Source organism: Onychostoma macrolepis, chromosome 20 (assembly GCF_012432095.1).
Source record: "Onychostoma macrolepis isolate SWU-2019 chromosome 20, ASM1243209v1, whole genome shotgun sequence".
Taxonomy (NCBI): domain Eukaryota; kingdom Metazoa; phylum Chordata; class Actinopteri; order Cypriniformes; family Cyprinidae; genus Onychostoma; species Onychostoma macrolepis.
This window is the reverse complement of record NC_081174.1, coordinates 21,662,958-21,685,892: the sequence shown is the minus strand read 5'-3', so window position 1 is coordinate 21,685,892 and position 22,935 is coordinate 21,662,958. Positions and strand designations below refer to the sequence as shown.

Sequence of the window (22,935 nt, the reverse complement as noted above, 5' to 3'; positions counted from 1 at the left end):
CCTTGATAGTGCCATTCAATTATAACACAGATTTTTAAGTCACAGCAGCAAGCTTCAGGGGAGCTGAATAAATGCAATATCTAATTTCCTTTAGCCGATTTTAAATTAAATTTTTTAATGATTTTTAAATTCCTCAAATCATATATACAGCTATTGACTTTACTTGGGTTTCACATATTATAATTTTAAACGAGTTACGCTCGTACGTACATCTGCCAGATAGTCGTAAAAGGGCGCGCGTCACCTAAAGTCTTTGTAGGATAAATTCGTATGATTTATGAGCTTGTGTGATAATAGCGACGCGCGGCGATGGATGGGATTGTGAAAAATTGTTTTGAGTTCACTGAACGGAAAAGTTCGTATCATTTCTGTAAGCTCGACATCGAGGTAAAATTTTAAACTTGGAGCACGAGTCTGTAGGCCTACGGTCAAAACGTGGTATATTCTAAATCACGGCAACTTGACATTTTAAGTTATATCACGACTTAAATGTTTAAGTTAAACATTTAAGGACATTAATTAAACGTAGCAAACTGCTGCTTTCATATTTTTCAAAGCTCAAGGAACAGTTTGTTTTTTACAGAGCAATGTTAATAAAGCAGCCAAGTAAAACCCCACAAGGGAATTTCACCATACATTTAAAATGTCAATCAATCCATCTGAAAGGCCAAAGTGCTGTTTTTTGTCACAAAGATGATTGTATTGTCCTCTGTAGCTGAACCCAGCAGGTGGATTGTGGTCGGTGAACTCTGTACATCAGAATCACATTTCATTCAATTCCATTCAGCATCAGGCTGTGTCAGCACACAGAATGCCGTCTTGGCTTTCGCTTCTACCGCACACTGTAAACAGCTGGACTGTATTTTAGAAAGGACAAGTAACTTTTAGTTTTGTGCAAACCCCAATCCAAGCGCTCACATTAATAAACTGGCTGTGGCCACATGTTCTCAGCGCCTTAGCCAATTGCCAGAGGGCTGACATGGAAGGCGGTAGATTTGTTATGGAGCAAAGGAAAAACGACAAGAAGGGAAACCTGTGATTCACGAAACGAAAAAGGTCACGGGAAGTAAGTAGATGCACGCACGCTCAAACTTACTCCAAACATCTCCACCTTATCATATATATATTCCACACACATGCTTGTTCAGACTCTTCCCCCCCATGCTCACTTTGACTGTCTCCTCTGTAATAGGCTCCAGATGTGGTGCTGAGGGGGTGAGGTGTTTGTATGTCATCTGCTCGGGCGGCTACGCGTACACCCATCCAAGGGGGATGCTGTCAGCCCTGATGGAGGGGGCCCGGGCCCCAGGCCTGAGGTGATGGGGCTGGGGGTGGGGCGAACGGGTCACAGCCTACGCACATCTGGAAGCACTTCAGGTCAGCAGGGCCCGGCTGCCTGAAAGGTGAGACGCTTCGACCTGACCTGAGCAGCACAGCATGGAGAGCATGCAACAGTCTGGACGGAGAACAAGGCACTAGCATATACACACACACACACATATACACATGAGTCATGTCGCTAATCAACGCCCGTGGGTGTAAACACAGGCCTTGGAAAGCATTTTCAATAGGTTGGGCTGAGAATAATGTTGGGAAATAATAACAATCTCATCCCTTGCCTTTGATTTAGTGAATATCTCAAAATTTCTAGTGTTTCTAACTTATAGTCTTGCACTTTCTGAAAGTGGGTTTGACTATATTGAATAGCAGCTGAACGTTTCAATATGTGACATCGGCAGGTTATCAATAAACAAGTAAATGATATAGAGTAAATTTGTAGCATAAAGTAAATGTCACAAAATCACTTTGCGGATCGCCATTTCAGTTTTCACATACACTGACATACATTATTTTTTAGACATCATGTATTTTTACATCATGTATACAGCATTCTTGGATTACTGGGAAAAAAATCATATCAGACTCAATCAGTTTGTTTATTTTAGATGTAATTAAATCTGCAAAGCTTTTGTTTTTAGTGATTCTGCAACTCTTATTTTGTCATTAATTTGCTTGTAGTCATCAACACTTTTCTTTTTATGCAATTAGTTAAGTGTAAGAAAACGTAGACATATTTTCTTCCTGTATTTTATTTCCCCCATAGAAATATAGGGGTAACTGGGATTTGCTTCCCATCATATTGTGACATAAAAATGCTTACTATTGTGGCTATCTACTCGTATTATATAGGACATAATTGGTAACCAGATTTAAACTTAAACGCTCTAAATTTCCCCAAAGTGATCACGTCATACACATGTAAACATATAGAGTTACAGATGTTGCTGCGAACCGTGCGAGTGAATGGCAAAACTGAAATTCATGCTCAAAAAGCATTGTGTATCAGATCTAGGATCTAATCTGTTCTTAACATTTTGAGTAACACATGTTCAGTACAGATGTTAAAGAAAAATTTAACACTACTCCATGATAATGCACTGAGATTCTGTCAAAAAAAATATTGAATTTGCAATTCAATTGAGAATAATCAATTGAAACATATGGGGTAATTATTGTGTCTAATCTTCACTCGTTGCAAAAAATAAAATAAATAAAGAATAAGAAAACAGTACATAAATTGAATTTGATTTGCAATTCATTTGAGAATAATCAATTGAAACATGGGGTAATTATTGTGCCTAATCTTCACTCGTTGCAAAAAATAAAATAAATAAAGAATAAAAAAAACAGTACATTAATTGAATTTGATTTGCAATTCATTTGAGAATAATCAATTGAAACATGGGGTAATTATTGTGCCTAATCTTCACTCGTTGCAAAAAATAAAATAAAATACGAATAAAAAAACAGTACATAAATTGAATATCATTTAATTAGTGGGGCATTTTCTTCAGACAGGATCAACACAATCAGAAAAACATAGCTTTGCGGCATTGCATAGTATTGTATGATGCTCTAAAATTGTTTTTAATAACACGGGTGTGTTGCCTAGTGTGTTCCACAAAAAGTCAAAAAAAATTTGAACAGTCAGAAATAATCTATGTATATCGTGGGATAAATCGAAATCTATAATATGAAACAAAATTCATTTTGGATTATTTATTTTGTAGCGCTGGTGTTTTGACTAACATAATGCAAGAAATGTTACATACGGATATATTTTGTAAGGTCATGTTGAAGTAATACTGTTGCCTGCAACAGTTTCTCAAATATGAGCATTTAGCAAAAACATATATGCGTGTCTCTTCAGCTGTGGGATTCAACACAATAGTATTAGATTTATTGCTTGAAAATGTTTTATTACTATATGGTTTCCAAATATAAAAAGGAAAATATAATTGCTAAAAAAAATCACCTTTGGAAAAAACTGAAACATAATGTGTTAATGTACTGAGTGGATACATAGGTCACCGTGGGGCACTGTTTATTTACCTTAAACAGTGGTGTAATATTCAAGACATTAAAAGATGTAATCCGACCTCAATGCTTCCATCAGCATGGATAGTTTTAAACGTCTCCTGTTTACTGACTAAAGTCCACAAATGTGTCTTTATTCTACCGGATGTAGACATGGAGACATTTTGGGTCAGTATTTTGCCAAATCTCAGCATTAATGTAATTTAAACCATTCAGTGGTGAATGGTGAACAACAGTCCTCCATTGTTTGCCATGAAAGTGTCTTTACTTTCCGTCCGGTCGACCCAAAATAAAGCCAAAAAAGAACAAGGAAAGAACAGCTTACAGCATCCAGACGCTCCGTCTGCCACTTCTTACAGATTTAGCGGAGCCCTGCTCGTTGATTTGTTCTCCAAAGAGCAGACCTTGCGCTGTCTTTACAATCTTCGGATCAGTATAAACTGAGATTAAGTTTCTCAAAAACATACCTTCATCTGTGATGAAGAAAAAAGCCAAATGAGAGGGACAACAATGCAATTCCACTGTTTTAGGAGGGGGCGAAAAGTCACATCCACTCTGCTCTTGACACTGCAGAAGGCCAAACTAATCCAGCTCCTCTGTGTTCTTCTCTTCTCAACGTCTCTTGCTTCTCTTTGTCCCCTCATCTCGTCCCCCGTTTGAGGCTTAGTTGACAGTGGGCACCTGGTTGAGGCTGTACTCTTTGGCCTTCAGTCTCAGGTTAGCAATGCTGTTGGCCATATTCATTCCCTGGGTGGAAGTGGTGTTGGCACAAGTGGGTGGGTAGGTTGCCATGGTGCTGAAAATAAGATACGAGATAGTCAGTATAAATTGTAATATGTTAAACACATTTCAAGTTCAATTGATGACAAATAAGCCCCAAATTAAATTTAAAAAAAAAAGAAAATGATTATTGTCTTCATGTGAATCCAAAATATAGTGCTTAATTTTTCAATTTAAATGATAAACCATAAAAAGAAATTTAAAAAGTACTTGCTTTCTGTGGGCAGCATTTTCTGTGGCATTCGCATTGGCCCTCCCTCCGGCCTTGGGTACCAGCTTAAGAATATATAAATAGTTAATAATTCTTCATAAATACTGCATTAATATGTATGCATTATACGTGCACAGTAATGCGTTAGGTGTGCGTTGAAATTGTGCAAGCTCGTTTTACTGGCATGATCGTTGGTCAAATGCGTATCCATGCCAGAAAGTGTTCCCGGTCGAGTTGCATATTTCAGCTGCTGGGAAAAAGGTATTTGGCCGGAGTGGCAGGGTTAGTTACTCTATACGGCTTTTAAGAATGAAGATTACTGTAAATCATAACCAAAGTGTAACTAGAGTCACAAAAAATCCTGCCCAATGGACTTTTCTCCCTCTGAAAGTCAATGTGTATCCTATGGCCCAAAGGTCATGAGGGTCACAGGCGGATTTAATATGGTTTGTTTTCAGATTATCACTTCATCATCAGGGGATCGGCCCACCATCACTTTCACAAAGAGTGGCAAAAAACGACCTGCTAGCCAGTCCTTGTGCTACTTTGGATTATTTGGACCTAGACAACGCTGCTGGGAAAAGCAGGGCATTGCCGTTTCTGCTTATTTGCCTCCGACTCCACCAAAATTTTGAAGGAATACAAAAGAGCTTAAGAATGAAATTGCACAAAAAAATCTAATCTAAAACATTTGGAAGAAGAAAACATGGGCAACCTGGAGAAGATGAAGTCACGGCAGGAGAGCAGAAGAGACATACAGAGAGGAAATGAAATGAAACCAGAGTGCTGTGATGAGAAGGATTCAGTGAGTTACCTGTAAGGGGCTGCGCTCCCCCAGGACAGGTAGTCATTTGGACGGGGTGCGGGACGGGGGACGATAGGCTGCTCCACCGCCGTTACGTCGCCTGAGTACGATTTGAGAAGCGAAGCATTCTTACTGGCCAGCATCGCCCGCTCGTTGCGCCGAAACTTTGCCCGTCTGTTTTGGAACCACACCTGTGAGAGCACAAGCCGAATGACACAGTATGGTGGTTATTCTGGATATTTAGTGCACAGCGATGAAAGATAAATTGCAGAGCAAAGCAGATTCATAGCTGGTATAATACTGCCTGCATCGAAAACAAAAAATGCTAGATCAAAGCTATAAAGTTTTTTTGTGTTCTGTGACCTTAGATGATGCATTTTTCTGCTTGAAATAATTCCTGATTCACATGATTGGCTCAGCTGTGTTCTGAGTGTGAAGATTGATATTATATCAATCAAAATGCAATAAAAAAATTTTTTTTAAATTCTCAGTTTCAGGCCTGACATATAGCTCTGTTGGACAATATTTTGTTGCACTTTTTTAAATTAATCCTCATCTGCTGGTGCACACATGTGCACCTTTTTTGCAGAGGACACATTAGAGATTTGAAGAATGAGCAAACGTGCTTGTGAAACATGGTTGGAGACAGAGCGGGAAGCCCAGATCTCGAAGCCTTGGCTGCAGCACCAGGCCTGGTGGAGGCACAGTGTCCGGTTACGCAGCGCCTGAGGAATGAGCTCAAAGTCTCTTTTATCAAAGCATTTCTGTATTGCTCCCTTTCTGGGACACATTAATTGCAGATGTGTTTGTTCTATTTCTTTCCTTTCGTTCTCCCCTTCCTTCTCTTGATCTATAAACGGGAATAATCCCCATCTTTCTACAAAAACAGTCTCATTACAGGAGAATGTGGAGACTGGCTGCGGCCTACAGCATGTGTGCTGAGAGGCAGAGTGATCGGTTGGGGATTTTTAAACAATCATGCTGAACTCTGACGATGGGGCCGATGACAACACCAAGTGTCAGTGTTACCATCACGTACATCTGTAACTGAATCTTTGCTGAAACCTTGAATTAGGCAAGTGGTTAAATCTTCTTTTGATTTTGGTCATTTTTATTTCTAAACGTATTTTAATTTTGAGGTATTATGCATAAAATCTTAGTACATTTTGTATTAAATTCTCAAAATGTATGCATTCTCTTATCAACTTTAAAACTAAGGACCTGATTGTGGGGTGTTAAAGTTTACCTGAACTCTAGCTTCGGTGAGATTGACCCTGCGTGCCAGGTCTTCTCGAACAAAGGCATCTGGGTAGTGTGTCCGCTCAAACACTCGCTCCAGCGCTTGCAGCTGGCTGCTGTTGAACGTGGTTCTATTCCTCCGTTGTTTCCGCTTCTTCTTTTCTTCGGAGTTCAGCTGTTCATCTGGTAAAGCACACACATGAATTTATCTCAGGAGATGCAGCTTTTAGATATTACAAATTTAATCTCCATCAGCAGGTGATTAGTTCTCATTATGTTACTATTATGGCCATTTTTTTATTATCTTGTATGCTGTTGATTTAGAAATAAAAATAAAAATAAAACGATTTTTCTGGGATTAATATTAAAGGAAATCATTATATATACATACACATATATATATATATATATATATATATATATATATATATATATATATATATAAATATAAGTATGTGTATTTATATATATGTATGTATGTATGCATGTATGTATGTATATATATATAGATAGATAGATAGATAGATATAGATATATATAATTGATATATTTTGTAGAGCATAAATCATAAGCAACTATTTATTAAAATATATTTACTTTTTTTTGCCTTTGTAGTGTTTTACAGTTGCTTTAAAAATAACATTTAACACAAATTTAGACTACAACCAGTAAAGGGATCCCAGTTAATAAACATTACTGTACAATGTAACAAATGAAAAATGGTTTGTAATGAGCCTAGACATTTCTCACAAGACCATAAACCCACAAGAGGGGATAATTTACATTTTTTCCCCCTCAAGTCATTATAAATATAACTTTTTTTGCTTTTTGTCATGGAATTCTTTAGACAAACTCTGTGTGCGATCACAAAAACAGAGTTTTTGTTGCTCATGTTTCATCTTCAGTTTGCACTGAAGGAGAGATTTATAAACGTAGAGAAACTCTTGAGAAATGTTTTTGCTGTTCTTTAATCTGACCAACATGCATATGCAAAATGTCCACCGTTTGTTTCACTGGTACTTCTGCAATCAAGCAAATAAATAAAAGATAGAAAAGGAGCATGTCAAAACAGGAATGTTTTGAAACAACTTTTAAAGAGCCTATTCCCATCAGTACTTTACAGCCAAAAGCACAGAAGTAACTTAGACTCTCATGAGACTCGATAATCATTCAACTGACAGCACAGACAAACTGCAGCCTATGGAGTTGCCATCCCTTTGCTTTTCGTGACAACAGTAGTTCCACGACCATAATTTTCCAAAAGGATCACAAGATGAACATTGACATTTGACCTAGGCATAGCAGGGGGTATAGGCCCTTTAGGCCTGTTGGAAAGATTGTTAAATGCCAGCATTTTATTGGTTCAATTTCAGATTGTAAAGGTCAGTTTAATTACTATTTAAACTTCCTGTTTGCTACATTTAAATGAAAACTCAAGGGGTTTAATGAGACATTGAGCTTGTTATGGGAAAAGCTTAAAAAGGTTCTACAAAATGAGTCCAAGAGTTTTAGGAAAAACACTTGACAAATAACACATGAGTGAATGGATTCTAACAAAATATGAAATAGGACTATTACATTGTGTTTGAATACCTCATTCTGATTTCCCTGTATTTGTAATTTCTCAGTATCTTGGAACTATCCTCATACAATGACAACAATAAGAACATATATTTTAATATAGGCTATATATATATATATATATATATATATGCCTACATTTTGGGGGCAAATTTCATCAAAATATTGTCCTTAAAAAACATTAAATACTTAGTTAACATGTAAATTATAATCCAAAAGCAAACTCACGTTCTCAGAGTTTGAAATTATAGTTGTGTGAATGATGTGTGAGTAATGTTGATTTGCACACCAAAAGAGAACTAACGCATTTAAGCTTCTACACGCGCGCTGGGGAATAAACGAAAGAAAAAACAAAAACATGCACTCAAGTCAAACAATGCAATTATGACGACAACCTTTTCATACATTTACATAACGTTTTATAGGTCTTAAAAAACAACAGAAAAATTTCCCCTTTTTTTTTTTTTTTTATTGTGGATTTCACTAGCTAGGCTATAAGAACGTATAAGACACGTGATTAACTTAAATTGTTACGATTAATAGGCTAATACTTATTAACAATAAATAAATATAAAATTGAAAGTGTAATGTAAAAAGTAGGGCCTACCCGTAATAGCCTATAGCTAAATTTTAGGTTAATAAAATAATTCCACTGTAACATAAGTTTGAAAGAAAGCAACAGTTCAATATATATATATATATATATATATATATATAATTTTTTTTTTTCCCCGCAAAACACGATTTATATTTGTACAGATAAGTAGCCTAATGGAAGTTTGCTATTCGATACCATAATCGCATATGTATGTTCTCCGGATGCAGGATAATGATGACAAATTATAGTGTTTAAATGAACTGAAAAGGTCCAGAAAGTAGATTTAGGATTTTTCTGTGGGTATTTCTAGCGCCCTTTTTATCTTTAATATTTTCATTAGACCAAGAAAACTGAAAAATAACAGAGACGTGCCTGTTATTCATAACTTTTTTCACCGTTTGCAAATGTTCTGCTAATTGTAATGTAGGCTAAAGCAAATTATAAAATAAAGTCAATTTCAAGAAACAGGTCTACTCATAAAAATGAACACAAATTTCGCGATGTTTACGGGGCCATATTTTCATTAACGCACAACGGGCTGGAATGTCAACAATCATAAATTAGCTATGTAAATGCGTTCACGACCCATAAACTTTTCTCATGCGGAATTATTATTTTTTTCTGCTAGTATTATTTCTGGAGAGAAACTTCGCATCACCCGTCTACACATTTGCTAAACTGTGTAGTAGTAGGCTATACATTTAAAAATCATAAATTGAATAATTAATCCAGTGTCTTACTACACCACGCTTGGGCTACAGAATCAAATAGGCTAGCCATTAAAATTTGACAGTATTTTTGTAGGCAAAATATAGGCTACCAGTTAATTTTATATTGTGTTAAATGTTATTGATTCTCTCTATATGTCTACAACAACACTTGATTTTCCTAGGGAGTGTGAGCAGACTTACTCTCCTGTTGTGTTGTATCACTGCCGCTGGTTAAACCCGGAGATTCCAGCATAGTCCTGCCCGTTTCGCCAACACTTTCGTCCGCCTGAGAACCGACCATTTCTCTAGCCTCCTCTAGATCCAACAGGTGGCTCACCGAGAAGTTCTTTTTGGCTTGCAGGTTTTCCAGGTTGGCTGTAATGGGACTCTCCAGTCTGCTGGATATGGTTGCTTGTCTGTCCATTACATGTGCATAGCTAGAAGTCATGACGCAAATACGATTCAAGAGAAAAAAACTGGGCAAGTGTATTAGGTTAACCAAACAGGTCCTCCTTGCGTAAATTTGAAGACAACCTCATAAGGAACAGCGCCTACAAACCGATGCCTTAGCTGCCCTTGCTCACTATATGATAGCTACTTATCCAGGTGGAGCAATGTTTCAACTTGATCTAAAACTTTGTGGAACTTAATAGGACTATAAAGTCCACGAAGTCTGTTGAATGCGTCCACTCAAAGCCGTACAATCTCTTTCTGCAAAGTATTGTTGATTCAATAAGAAAAAAACTCCCAGAGCTCCACGGAGTTGTTGACTGAGCGCTGATCCAGAAATGCTGATGCCTTTCAGATGCATGTGTGTAAAGCAGCGAGAGGAGGCAGGACACTCCACCGCCTTCCCTAAGCTGTTGGCTCTCTCCTCTGCTCCACGCCGTGCTCTCTGCTCACTCACTCACACACACACACACACACTCTGGCACTTCAAACGGCGCGCTCACTGGCATGCAGTGGAGTGGATTGTAAATGAAAAATTGAGACCCCTGGGAGAGAAGATGGAGCTGAAAGGCTCTCGTAATTACGTGGCAAAAGACTTTGTGCTGTCTTTGACGTTTAACAGCCCCCTCCCTCCTCCATCACAGCTTCCCTTCGAAGATTAACCCTCCCCAAACTCTGAATTCCAGATATCTGTCACTTATTATCATTTCGCGCAAAACAATGTTCAAGTGAGTGTTGGCACAAAGACATTTGAAAAGGTTTGTCCATTAATGGGATGGTTTAGTTGAATTAAATTGTAGAAATTCAACTAAAGGTGTAGTCAGACGCCATCTTTCATTTTTACGCGTATGAAAACGAGGCCGTAAGGTTAAACTGTCAAAGAAACCGTTTACACGGAACGCGTTTTTGCATTTAAAAGTGTAATGGAAAAAACCGCCTCATCTTTAGAACTTTGTGTTTAAAACGCTACAAAAAACGCTAGATGTGCGCTCGAAAGACGTCAGTTTAGCGCGTTTACATAAAAAGAAAGAAAAACAGAAAAGCAGCTCAGTAGAATACAAACCTTTCTGTGTGAACGGCCCCTTAACGTACTATGTCACAGTAATTTTTGGGAAGGCATTTTTGATAATACATTCAGCGTTTTCGTTGGCTTCCTTGCGTAGCATCCTTTCCACTATAGCTAAATGATGATGTTTACTCTGCCGATTGATTCGTTAGTTGAGTGCCCTCAAATATAATGTTGGTTGGCGTTCTTTCAAAATAATTCAATTTAATTTAAGAAAATAATTCAATTTAATTTAACTTAAGACAATTTAATTTCTCTGAGATTTTTTAAAGATTTGTAGGCCTATAGTATAGATTACTATAACAATGCACATGCATTAGCTATTGATGTTTAAACACTAAAACATTTTTAAAACAATGTTTTGTCATCCAGACTTGGGCAAATATAGCTACGTTATCGGTCAAACCAAAAACCGGGGAAGGTTCTGGTTGCAGTGGCCTACACATCTCCAGCTGGGACGGGAGTAGTGTCAGACCACTTGGTGAGTTATAAGTGGGGGCTTTCACAAGGTAGATGTCCATGTGTTTCAATGGCAAACGTCTATAGGCTCCTCACTGCCACAGACATCCCGTAGCTTCCAGCCCCAGATCTGGGAAAAGAACACTTGATGCCATCAAAGGAAAACGGATTGAAACCAGATGTGCAGCTTTCGTTCTTTCCATGTATTTAATTAAGCCGCTGTTGGGATGGAGTAGACCTTTTTCATCATTAGTTTTCCCTCTATATTCCCTCGGCTGCCAGCTCCTCTACAAGCGACTTCTCTCAAAAAGGCCTGCTATCGGGGTGAAGGATCGTGCAAAAGAAGACAGTCTGTAAAACCGGTCCTTTCAACCACAACCAGCGAAAGGTTTTTCAGTCCAATGTCCAATCCGTGTGGCACATGTCCATCATCGCTTGAACGCAGACGTCGCAGTTGAAAGAGATTAGGCCTGTCAAAATCTAAACTTTGAAAGTTTTTATTTTATTTTTTATTTTCCCCTCTGGTTCGTGATGACTTTGGACCGACAGTTTACATTTAGACAGATTTATTATTTGGACAGCTACCCTAAAGTGTGCTTCATCAATTTCCATTGCTTCCATTTAATCGAATTCATTGATTTAAAATCAAATATATTTCATCAATTTAGTTCCATAACTTTTCAATGAGTTCCATTCATTTGATATTGCTGAGATAAAATATAGGCTAAAGAGACTGCACTAAATGTTTTAGAGCTGAACCAGAATAAATTAGCCTACGTTTTTTAAAAATGTATTCATCTTCATTTTCCAGGCCAGTTTTCCAGGCCTGAAAAGCACAATCTTCCCGATATCCTTACGTTTTCCATGACCTTGGGAAGGCTGTAAATAGATGGACAGAATAACGAAATGACAGGCTATTATATTTCCATTTAAAAATGTAGCCTAAATAAACACATTAATAATAATATTAACAGCAGTAATAATAACAATAATAATAATAGCCTAATAATAATAATAATTATTTTAATGATTAAAAAACGCCAACGGACAAATCATCCTTGAAATGTATTTGGTAAGTATTTCTTGCCTGTTAGGATTTTTCCACAGATGATATTATAATGTACGTGCGTAATTGAAAACATGACTCATAACTCTGTGGATTGACTTTATGGCATTGTGATAAACACAGACTCAACAATCCAGCTAAACTCATGAATTACAAAAGGAGTTCATTAGTAATCGAAATAAAACCCAGAACAAGGACAATACACTTCAGTTCACGTCTTAGAATACATATTTTGTATACATATTTTGTATCCACAGAATCGTGTAGCTAATGAAAAACCCATGACAGCCCACGAATTAAAAACGCCTGTATTCCGATTGTTTAAAAGTATCCAGTTTACAGTAGCCTAGTTAAAACAATATACACAAGATCTTCTTACAGGAAAATAATAAAGAAAAAGCACTGAGCAATTTGTTAAGGAATCTGTACGAGCATTTTAATGCTCCTTTATAGCCACACTAATACAAGAATGGGAAATGGGACTTTATTTGATTTGGTAGTAGGCCTAGAGCACGCGATCTTACGATAAGCAGCATTCTCGCATTAGTAGTGATAATTTATTTGCAAACATGTTTTAATAAGGCCCAGGTCTGACTAAACCAGCACAGAATTTTTCAGACATAGGCTAATGTCTTAAAAACGTACTTAAAAACAGAAGTCGTCCAGTTATTGCTCTCGACACCATTAACATTACAGGACTTTAACTAGTTTAGATGGAAAGTTGAGCGACAGGCACAATTTGAATTCCCCTGACTCTATCATCAGAGCGCGCGTGCATGTCTGCGTGTGTTTTCCCGCGCAGGATAGGAAGCGCGAGCACAGAAGGAGGCACTTTAATTGTAATTAGCGAAATAAAAGCTCGCGGTCGTCTAATCAGCACCAGGGGTCAATGGACAGCACTACCGCACTTGATCGTGTTTAACAGGAGGAATTCCGTCGACATAGTCGTAGTAAATTAGCCTATATTTTGTTAGACCATATTTACAAATATGGTCCATGGCAAATAAAACCGTGGCAATAATGTTCTCAATGTTAAAATGTTCTGTTAAATCATTCTGATTTATCTCACGATTTAATACAGTTGGCTAAGCACTTTTGTATTGATTTATGATATATGTTTCTAACTAGCGTTTGTTCCTTAGGCTATTTTAATCTGCTTACAATATAAAACTGTAAACATTTTAGATTAGGCTGCAACGATTTTGTGTATATTTTCAGTTTTTTTAGAAGTGTAATTTTTTTTTAATGTAGATTAAAATAGGATGTATTTATGGTCACAATAAGATGACCGAAGATGACTTTAAATAACAGTGAATTTAAAAAAGAAATAGCATTAACAGTCGTTGCTTTTCATTTTACAATTTGTTGCATAAGGGTAATCATCATGATCAAAACCGGATAACCAGCGACTTGCCAGAAGGCAGAGTGTTTCAGTAAAAGTTGATCTCGTGCGCTTTTTTCTTTTTTCCCTCTTCCCTCGAGTTTCTCGGGTTACGGAGTCTTTTCAACCTGTCCCGACGGACGGAGGGCACATAAATCAGAAATGCGCTCTCACAAACTGAGCTTCACGAAAATCTCCTTTCCTGTATTTACTTCCAGGATTTGTCAGTCCTTGTTTTATATAGTCAAACCAGAATAGAAAAGAATAGAATATTGTATTTCGTATTTTGGTGATATCATACAATGGCTGTAATTAATAAATTTTTAGTATTGAGCATATTAAAATTAATATTAGTATCAAATTTTTTGCTTAGGAGTGAAAGTGCAATGTTCTATCAAGAATTTAAGTCTGGCTGAAAAAAAAATAAATAAATTTTGTTTCTCAAGGGCTGTCCAGACATTACTGAATGGCTGTAACGTTTTAGGTGGATATAAGGACCCTTAGAAGTCGAGACACATTTAATTTACACAAATTCGTTTATAAAGTAAACCGTTATATGAAAACATGAGATCAAGTTTCCATATTCTTTACAAATAACGAATGCATTACTACTTTAAACAATGCAAAGGCAAGAAAAAATGCAAACGGGACTCCAACGGGTTATTTCAAACATGCCACAAGGTGTGCAATAAAAAGTACAAAACCTTTTAAAATATTAAATCACTTTATTCACCAACAGATAATTTAAATATTGAATTCATAGCATACTTTATAGTCATTATAATGCACATGAATGAATGAATATAGTCAAAGGCATGATATATATATATATATATATATATAATATACTCAAAACTTCTTTGAATAATAAGATATAACCTACTGTTACACAGTGTTAAATGTTTTTAGTGTTGGTGTAAAGCTCTGCATGGTTTATCAGAGTTTTATTAGAAAAGTATAAATTATATACATTTAAAAAATAAAAACTGCCATTCAACTTCCCACACTCCAACAGTTTTTTCCTCTACAGTATAAGTCAATTGTTCTCATATCTGCTGAACAAACTGTCAGCTTTGTATGACAAAAAACCCCTGCTGTTATTGATTTGTTAACATTCACATCAAGTTATTTTTTATGAGACAAGCCATATACAGATAAAAGATTCCACCATTCACTTGTGCAACATCATGTGAAATAAATCACAACTACAAACCACCACCAAGCCATTTGCCATTATTCCATTTTGAATAATGTCAAAGTTATAAAACAATCAAGTTAACAGTATTTAGTCTTTTATAGTTCTAGTGTTTTTAAGATGCACAATGTTTTCAAGAGATTCGTACTCCATTTACTTAATGGAAGACAGATTAAATTGTACAAATGACTGACATCCAAAGGAACCACAATAAAATACATAGCACTATTTTAACTGCCACATTTAGGATCACGTATCACCCTCAATTAAAACCAAAAACCGAGCTTAACAGATCATAATCAATATTTCAGCCCTGTAATGTTAAGGCATTTTTAATGCTAGTAGTAATGGAATAACGCTCACAGTATTTGGAAACTTGACACCAATATCAGACTGAGGCTGCCTTTTATCATCACAGAATGCAGGATTGTTGGTTTGTTCAACACTCACAATTTCTAAAGCTGGTAGCAAGTGTTATGTAAACCGTCATACAGCCTCTATTAAATTGACGATGTTTGGAAGCTAGCTTAGCCCATCTGTAGAAACATCTGTTGCTTTGCTCTCCTGATTGTCTTGGCTGATCGTTGGTTCTGTAATGGAACTGTCTTTGCTCATACTTGAGCCATCCACCTCTGTACGCCCCTCCGTGTCTGCTGCAGGACCGTTTTCAGTAATGGGCTGGGAGTTAGCCTCCCTCTCCTTGTCCTCTAGATCTGTTTCCTCTGGGATGGGGACGTCCTCAGCATTAAGCTCTAGCTGAATCATCAATTCCTCCAGTTTGCAGGCCTTGCGCAGCTCATTCTGTTGGATGATTGCACACAGGTGCTCTGTCAGCTGCTCTTTCACCTCCGTTTTCCTGTGCAAGTCCATCTTAGCAGCAACATACTCAGTCTCAGCTTTCTCAAAGCGCTTCCTGTCAACAATAAGAGATTAGCAGAGACAGGAGAGTTAGATGTATAGAAATGCATATTCTAAGCTTGATGTGCACACAGGAATTGCAACCATTTTGCTGTTCTCAAGTACACGCTCAACTGATTACAGACAGCTTATACAATAAATAGAAAGACTTATTAAATTATTTAAAAAAGAAAAGAATAAAAATGAAAGATTAGGGCTATGTATCACCAGCAAAGTCACTATACGATACGGGACTGCATTAAATTTCACATCAGAAGAATTTAGTAAAACAGCTGTTTATTAAACACTGCATACTCTAGGGCCATTGCTAGCTATTGGCAGAGCAGGCAGTTGACCTCTGCATTATGAAGGGCCTCCATAACTGTACCACAGTACAACATAGGTAATGGCATATATTTCATGTTGAAGCATATTGAAAATGCAAAGTCGGCAACACCTAAGCTCCAAAAGTATCAACAAAAAATTTATTTATAAAAAATTCACATAGTGTGTAACGTTTCGAGCACACAGGCTCTTCATCAGACAAATTAGATACTTTGTCCCCGAGAGGTTTAAATGAGGATTTTGATATTCGTCCATTTCTTTAAATATGGAATGCCTATCCAATTATGTGGCTTTTTATACAGCTCCAATAAAGGTTTTGATGGTATTGGTTGAATTTATGCATGTAGGCAGGTATTAATTATTGTATTGTGTATCGAGAATTGTATTTTGTTATTTTGCATAGTTCTTTGTTGTTGTTGTTGTTTTTTCTTTTTGACTGCGGTTATTTTGGTTTATTCATTATTGTCATTATTATATTGGTTATATTGTGTTAGGTCACGTGACCTTTTGTTCACATGTATAAATGGAGGCATATCAGTGTTGCTCATTTTTCTGATGAAGAGCCTGTGTGCTCGAAATGTTACACTCTATGTGAATTTTTTATAAATACATTTTTCTTTGATACTTTTGGAGCTTAGGTGTTGCCGACTTTGCATTTTCAATATGCTTCTACTTGTTTTTTAGTCGAGCACCCATTTGAGATAGATGTGCCTGCTGTTGTTTGCTTTTTTTTTTATATATTTCATGTTTACATTGGTCACTCCCCACCAGGTAAAATATTCTGATTGCTTGCATCTTGTTTTTAAGCCCATAAATGATAATGTACTCGTTCTAATAAATTTATATTGTAATGTACTCGTATTAATTTATTTAAAAAAAAAAAATCTTAACATTGCTGGTAGGTTATCATTGCACAAATTAACGCACTATCTACATTTAAAAGATAAAAATTAGAAGCGTTCTAAACTAATGCGCTGTCTTCACTGAATCTCACGCACACACACGCTCAGTCACTCACACAGACATTCAAGGAACAAACTTTTTAGCGCTGCCCCGCAATTTTATCAATAAAATAGCTTAACCGCTCAAGAGCTACATTATCTTTTTCAACAAGGAGCTGTTAACATCATTGCTTCTAAAGGCTCCGCTTCACTGTTAATACGGTGGTAATTCATATATACACAGCCTCTCTCTCTCATAAATAAACACTTGATGAATTACACTTTTCTGAGAACAGAATATCGAAGTGGAGATCGCTAAACTGCAAGCTAACCGGTGTTTTAAGAAAGCAAGCGCGTTTATCCACAGTGGAGAGAGCGCGCGTGCACATGGTTGCCAGGTTGCCAAAGATAAGTAACACATTTAGCAGATATTTCTGTATTGCGCAAGTAGGAAGCTCTGTTTCGGGGATTACGTCTCTTTATATTAGGCAACCCAGTAGTGTTCCTTTGCGGTCAGATTAAACCTTGTAGCCTATATATTATGCTCTATTCATTATTTTTTTAGAAACCTTGCACCTTTTCTACTCAATTTTAAACGGTGTTCTTGTATTCAAATTCAAATTAAGCGCGGTCACTGCTGCACACGTGCCACAATATCGATACAGGGCCAGCTGTTATTGAACACAGCACTATAAATTACTGCCAAAATATTTTCTTAAATATAACTGTATTTCTATGTACACACACACATATATATATATATATATATATATATATATATATATATATATATATATATGTGTGTGTGTGTGTGTGTGTGTGTGTGTATATACAGTGCACAGCATAAATGAGTACACCCCCTCTGAATAAATATAAAAGATGTATTTTCTTAATTATCACTGATATAATTCATGGAAAAATTGAAATGTATTAAAAAATGTACTTAATAAAAACAAAATATATGCCAATATTTTCTGTAAGATAAGTAAATTAGCAAATTTTGTTTAAATGAAGGACTGCAGAAATGAGTACACTCTAGATTTAATTCAGCAAATGTATAATATTCTAGTACTTAGTATGTCCTCCAGAACTTTAAGTATACTGCTCTGACCCTTCTTGGCACTGAGTGTACAAGTTCATGACAAATTTTCACATCTGTCCTGTTTAACCCCTGGAGGACGACCTCCTTAAATGCTCTGGTCTTTAATGGGAGTTTTGCTCAGCTCGTCTCTACAGAATCCCCCACAGCTGCTCAAGAGCGCTAAGATTAAGTGAAATACATGTCCACTGAAGAATTTTCACCTTGGGAGAGTGAATATCTTCATTGTCATTCTGAAAAAATGCCCAATAATGCAGGGAATGAGGGGAGGGTAGCATCTTCTATTTCAAGTTTTTGTATTACATCACACAGTAGTGTGTGAATTCATGACAGCGTTGATAAAGCACAACCACCTCACACCTTCAGCACTAAAAGCTTTACTACCACTGAACGTCACTGTGGGTAGCAAGCACTTCTCACTGTACTCCTCCTCTAGCAACACCAGAACATTTTGGATGCTTTTGGATCCGAAATGATCGACTTGGTCTCTTGAGACCAGAGTATGGATTCCCAGAAGTCTCTATTTTGTAAATATGGGCCTTGGAAGAGGTTAAATTAGTTTATTTTGCTTTGGCTACAGTAGGTAATTCTAGTGGTGACAACAACCATGCATGTCACTTCTGCAGGCTGCGTCATACTCTGTGAGATAAAGTGTCAATTTTCATAGCTTTTTCCGGCTCTGAGACACTTGCATGTTATTTCACATTCATCACTAAATGAAAACTTAAAGTGAAGACCTGATTATTTCAGGAGCCTTGTCACAAGTCCATTGTTTTTGAATGTCGGTGCTATATACTTCTGCTATATTTTCACACTTAAAACAATAATTTGGTATTCCTCTTGCAACATTGTCCTCTTTTATGCTAAGAAATAGGTCAACTGGCAGTTATTTCCCAAGTGGTTCCATTGCTGCCAGCATTAAGTCAGAGTATGATTCAATGGGCTACATAACACTTCAGGAAAATTAGGAAATTCAGGAAATTACTTGTCTTTAAAAGTTTTGGTTCAATATACTTACCTGTTGATCAAAAATAGCCTTAAACCTATACACATTTTTTTATTTAGTAATTTAAGGTGTACTCATTTTTGCAACAACATTTTATCACTTTGATAAGAAAATCTTATTTTGCTAAATAATTTTGACATTCTTCTTTGGTAATTGATCAAGCAGGCTCGTTGGAACATTATAGCTCCAAAGAACCCTAACATGTTATCCAAGTAAAGAGTAATTGCTGAATTTGTTAAGTTTTAGAGGGGGTGTACTCATTTATGCTGTGCACTGTATATATGTGTGTGTCTATGTCATATATATATATATATATATATATATATACACATACATATACACACACACAACATACAAATATACATAAATATACTTTTTACAATATAGTTAAAGCATTCAAAAGTAAACGGAACAACAAAACTAGCAAAGATGAATCACAAAAAGAATAAAAACGATGATAATGTTCTGCTACAAGTAATAATTCAGATGCACATGCATTTGTCTATTTTATAATTTGGCTGAATTAATATAGAAATTCTACAGAGGGCAGTATTTTCACCCCCGATCAAACAGACTTCTATATGCATGTATTGGATGTACTAAGTTAGTCTATTACTGTAGATTTGCTACTTTAAGGTGACAGATCTGAGATCTAAGGAAGTGGCACATGAAACAAAGTGAGAGCAATTTCAACAAGAAACTACTGTGAACTTGATTTACATTACACTTAGAATGGACTGTAAAAATGGGCCAGAAATGAACATTTACCATGCCAGGGAATAATCCATGCTTGATTGCTCTATCAGCTTTCTAAGAATCCCGATGTCGCTGGACACAGAATCATCTAGTAACTGAAGTTCTCTCTGGATCTTCTTCAGTTTCACAGCTTCAGCCTGTGTCTGTTTGGACCTGGGAAACAGGAAGTTATATTTTCAACATTCTGCTTTTACATAACACCTTTGCATTATCATACATGCAAAAGGTCATCTTACTCCAGACAGACAGATTTTGATAATTGTTTAAAAAAAAAAAAAAGACATTAGCTCTTACTTTTCAGCAATGGTTTTTGCAAGGAGAGCTTTTCTTTTTTTATTCTTCTCTTCCATTATCCGTTGCTCCCACTGCAACTGTTGCAGACGGTTCTTCTCCCGCCTGTTATAAGAAAAGTTTGGTGGAGTCTTATATTCGAAGACATTACAACAAAAAATAACATATGGTCATCTACTCTGATTTCTACAAATTCAATGGATATTACTTTAATAAAACCATGGTTTTTGAACACTTTTAGAGTTAACGTTATTCCATTATATACAACAAGCCTTAGTCGTTTCTTGAATAATACAAAAAGTGTCCAATTCCACTGAAAAGACATGAAAAACTATATATTTAATATAAAATATTATTAATATTTAATATAAAGTATTCTGAGCCGGCGTTTGCATAGGAAATAGACTTACTAACAATTCCACTTCCTGTTTGTCCAGCTCCTTGATGACTGCTGGTGGTGCAGACTCTGCAGGTGATTTTGGGTCATGTTGAAGAGGTTCTGCTTCATGTTCAACCAGTTGCGACTCCAGCGGTTTGGGCTCGTCCCGTGGTTTGACAGGAGTGGGGTAACTGACAGCAGGCGGGTCTGGGGGCTTGGTAAGCTGTTGGTCGGGTGGAAGAGAGTGGCTGTCCTCCTTCTGTTTGGCTGCCAGCTGCAGAGCCCTTTCCCGCTGCAGCTGCTGTCTGCTCCGGTTAGTCGGAGCGGCTTTCCGGCCACGACCCAATGTGACAGACACAGCCTGGTTTACTAGATAAGAGCACATTGGAGCAGACTTATCAGTATTCACAATTAGAGTTAGTGGCTGTGTCTTAAAATCTAGGAGAGGATCCAAACACGACGTCTTGTTGCTCATGTCAACATAGATGATTTGAGACCTTTTCCGCGCTTAATAACTTACAGAATAACAATCAGCATCATTACGTGTGCATTTCATTCCATTTACAGGTAGACTGCACGAATGAAAACGTTTCTGTGTAAAGTTATAACATTTGTACTCACCGACTTCGCCGTTGTGTTTCATTCTTCGCAGTTCTTCCTCTGAAAATCCAGCCCACGCAGCCATTCTCAGTTGCCCATAAAGTTACTTGCAACTAAATTGCAAATCGGTTTCATCAAAACCAAATATATGTAGGATAAAATGGTATTTTTCAACACACACACGCGGAATGTCACTTTACTTTCTCATCTGGCCGCCATATTTGTGTATAATGACTGCCTGCCACGTTCAAGACCCTAGAAAGGCCCCTTTACTTGTGCCCTCGGAATTTGCCTGTTTGTTTTTTAGACACGTATATTTTAAATACTATTGTTGTTGCGAATAAAATATAACTTTTTATTTTATATAACGTTGCTGTTTTTATAACTTTTTGATAATGAAGTAAATAAATGCTCACATGCAATAGTTTTAGATGATTAACCTTTACAATTTCTTTGGGCACATATTAAAATAAACCGGTTCTTTCTTGTGCTTAGTTGTTATGGGGGAAAAACAGTCGAATGTATCCAGTAAACAGTAAGCAAACAAGATTTACATCTGCTGATATTCACAAGTGTTTAGATAATATAAAAACAGAAAAAAATAAATAAAATAAAATAAGATAGATAGATAGAGTGTGTGCTCAATGTGAGACAGGAGAGATCGAGACAGAAACGCACTTCCTCATTCACTGTCATAAATATATATCCATAAGAAACCTCTACTTCAACAAACTCACCAACTTAATAAAGAACTTTACAGCCATTAGTGAAACAGAACAAATAAAGATAGTACTAGGAGAGGGACAGATAGCAGCACTGGCTGCGAGATACGTGTGGAAGTGCCACAGCCTGAGAGACAGCAGGTGAATGTACATAATGTGTGTAATATGTGTATTATATCTGACCTCAGTGTGTTTCCCTACTGTCTACCACAGTGACCCTCAGCCTTGTGTGTTTATATGTTAAACACTGTGGTATGAAATGTTCACACAATAAGTTCTTATTTGTTACACTGTTTATTTAAGTTTATATTATGTTATAATGTTTTATTCTATTATTTTGATCTCATTGTTATTATATTTCTCCACATATATTTGAAGCTTTGGCAGTATTGTATTTTTTACAGTCATGCCAATAAAGCAATATTGAATTGAATTGAATTGATAGATAGACAGATAGATAGATAGATAGAGCAGTAAATTAAACCAGCTAGACTGTATAGAATAAAAAGTGTTGAAATATTGTATTAAATATATATATATATATATATATATATATATATATATATATATATATTTTTTTTTTTTTTTTTTTTTTGCGGTCGTCCAGACAGCTACATCAGACTATTGGAGTCAATGGCTAATTTTGTTTATCCTCCTCTTCTTGCTCCAATTACCCTCTTCACATTCACTGAGCCATCCTGCACTCCTAGTGGTAGAGAGGTCAGAGGTTAATGAAAGAGCATGCTTGGTGATAAAAAGCATGAAATCCACAGAGAAAAAAAAAAAAAAAACGTCAAACAGTTGTATCAAGTTACACTTTTGTTTTATTGCCAGAAGCACCCATGATTGTGGCAGGAGTAAGCGCAGAGCTCAGGCTCTCTGTGTGGGGCTGTGAGAGGCCCTGTAATTTCTCTGGATCAACTGCTTATCTGAGTGATCTGGCACGTGTTGCCAAATTAGTCCTGAATGAGTCAACTCTT

The 22,935-nt window shown here is 36.6% G+C and overlaps 2 protein-coding genes across 3 annotated transcripts; both read right to left on the bottom strand.

Annotated features, from left to right (window-relative positions):
- Window positions 1–1,760: 1,760 nt before the first annotated feature.
- prrx1b (paired related homeobox 1b) lies at window positions 1,761–10,823 on the bottom strand. 2 transcript variants are annotated; one of them, XM_058756136.1, is made up of 5 exons: window positions 9,504–10,823; window positions 6,421–6,596; window positions 5,184–5,365; window positions 4,373–4,434; window positions 1,761–4,174 (listed from the first exon to the last, which is right to left on the bottom strand). In XM_058756136.1, the coding sequence occupies exons 1-5, from the start codon at window positions 9,748–9,750 to the stop codon at window positions 4,119–4,121; spliced, it is 723 nt and encodes a 240-aa protein (XP_058612119.1). In that variant the 5' UTR covers window positions 9,751–10,823; the 3' UTR covers window positions 1,761–4,118. The 2 variants fall into 2 exon arrangements, with proteins under 2 accessions (XP_058612119.1, XP_058612118.1); XM_058756135.1 differs by lacking the exon at window positions 4,373–4,434.
- Window positions 10,824–14,536: 3,713 nt separating this feature from the next.
- gorab (golgin, rab6-interacting) lies at window positions 14,537–22,232 on the bottom strand. Its single transcript, XM_058754892.1, has 5 exons — window positions 21,255–22,232; window positions 20,669–21,002; window positions 20,258–20,359; window positions 19,976–20,116; window positions 14,537–15,832 (listed from the first exon to the last, which is right to left on the bottom strand). Exons 1-5 carry the CDS (start codon window positions 21,316–21,318, stop codon window positions 15,442–15,444), a joined length of 1,032 nt encoding a protein of 343 aa, XP_058610875.1. The 5' UTR covers window positions 21,319–22,232; the 3' UTR covers window positions 14,537–15,441.
- Window positions 22,233–22,935: the final 703 nt, after the last annotated feature.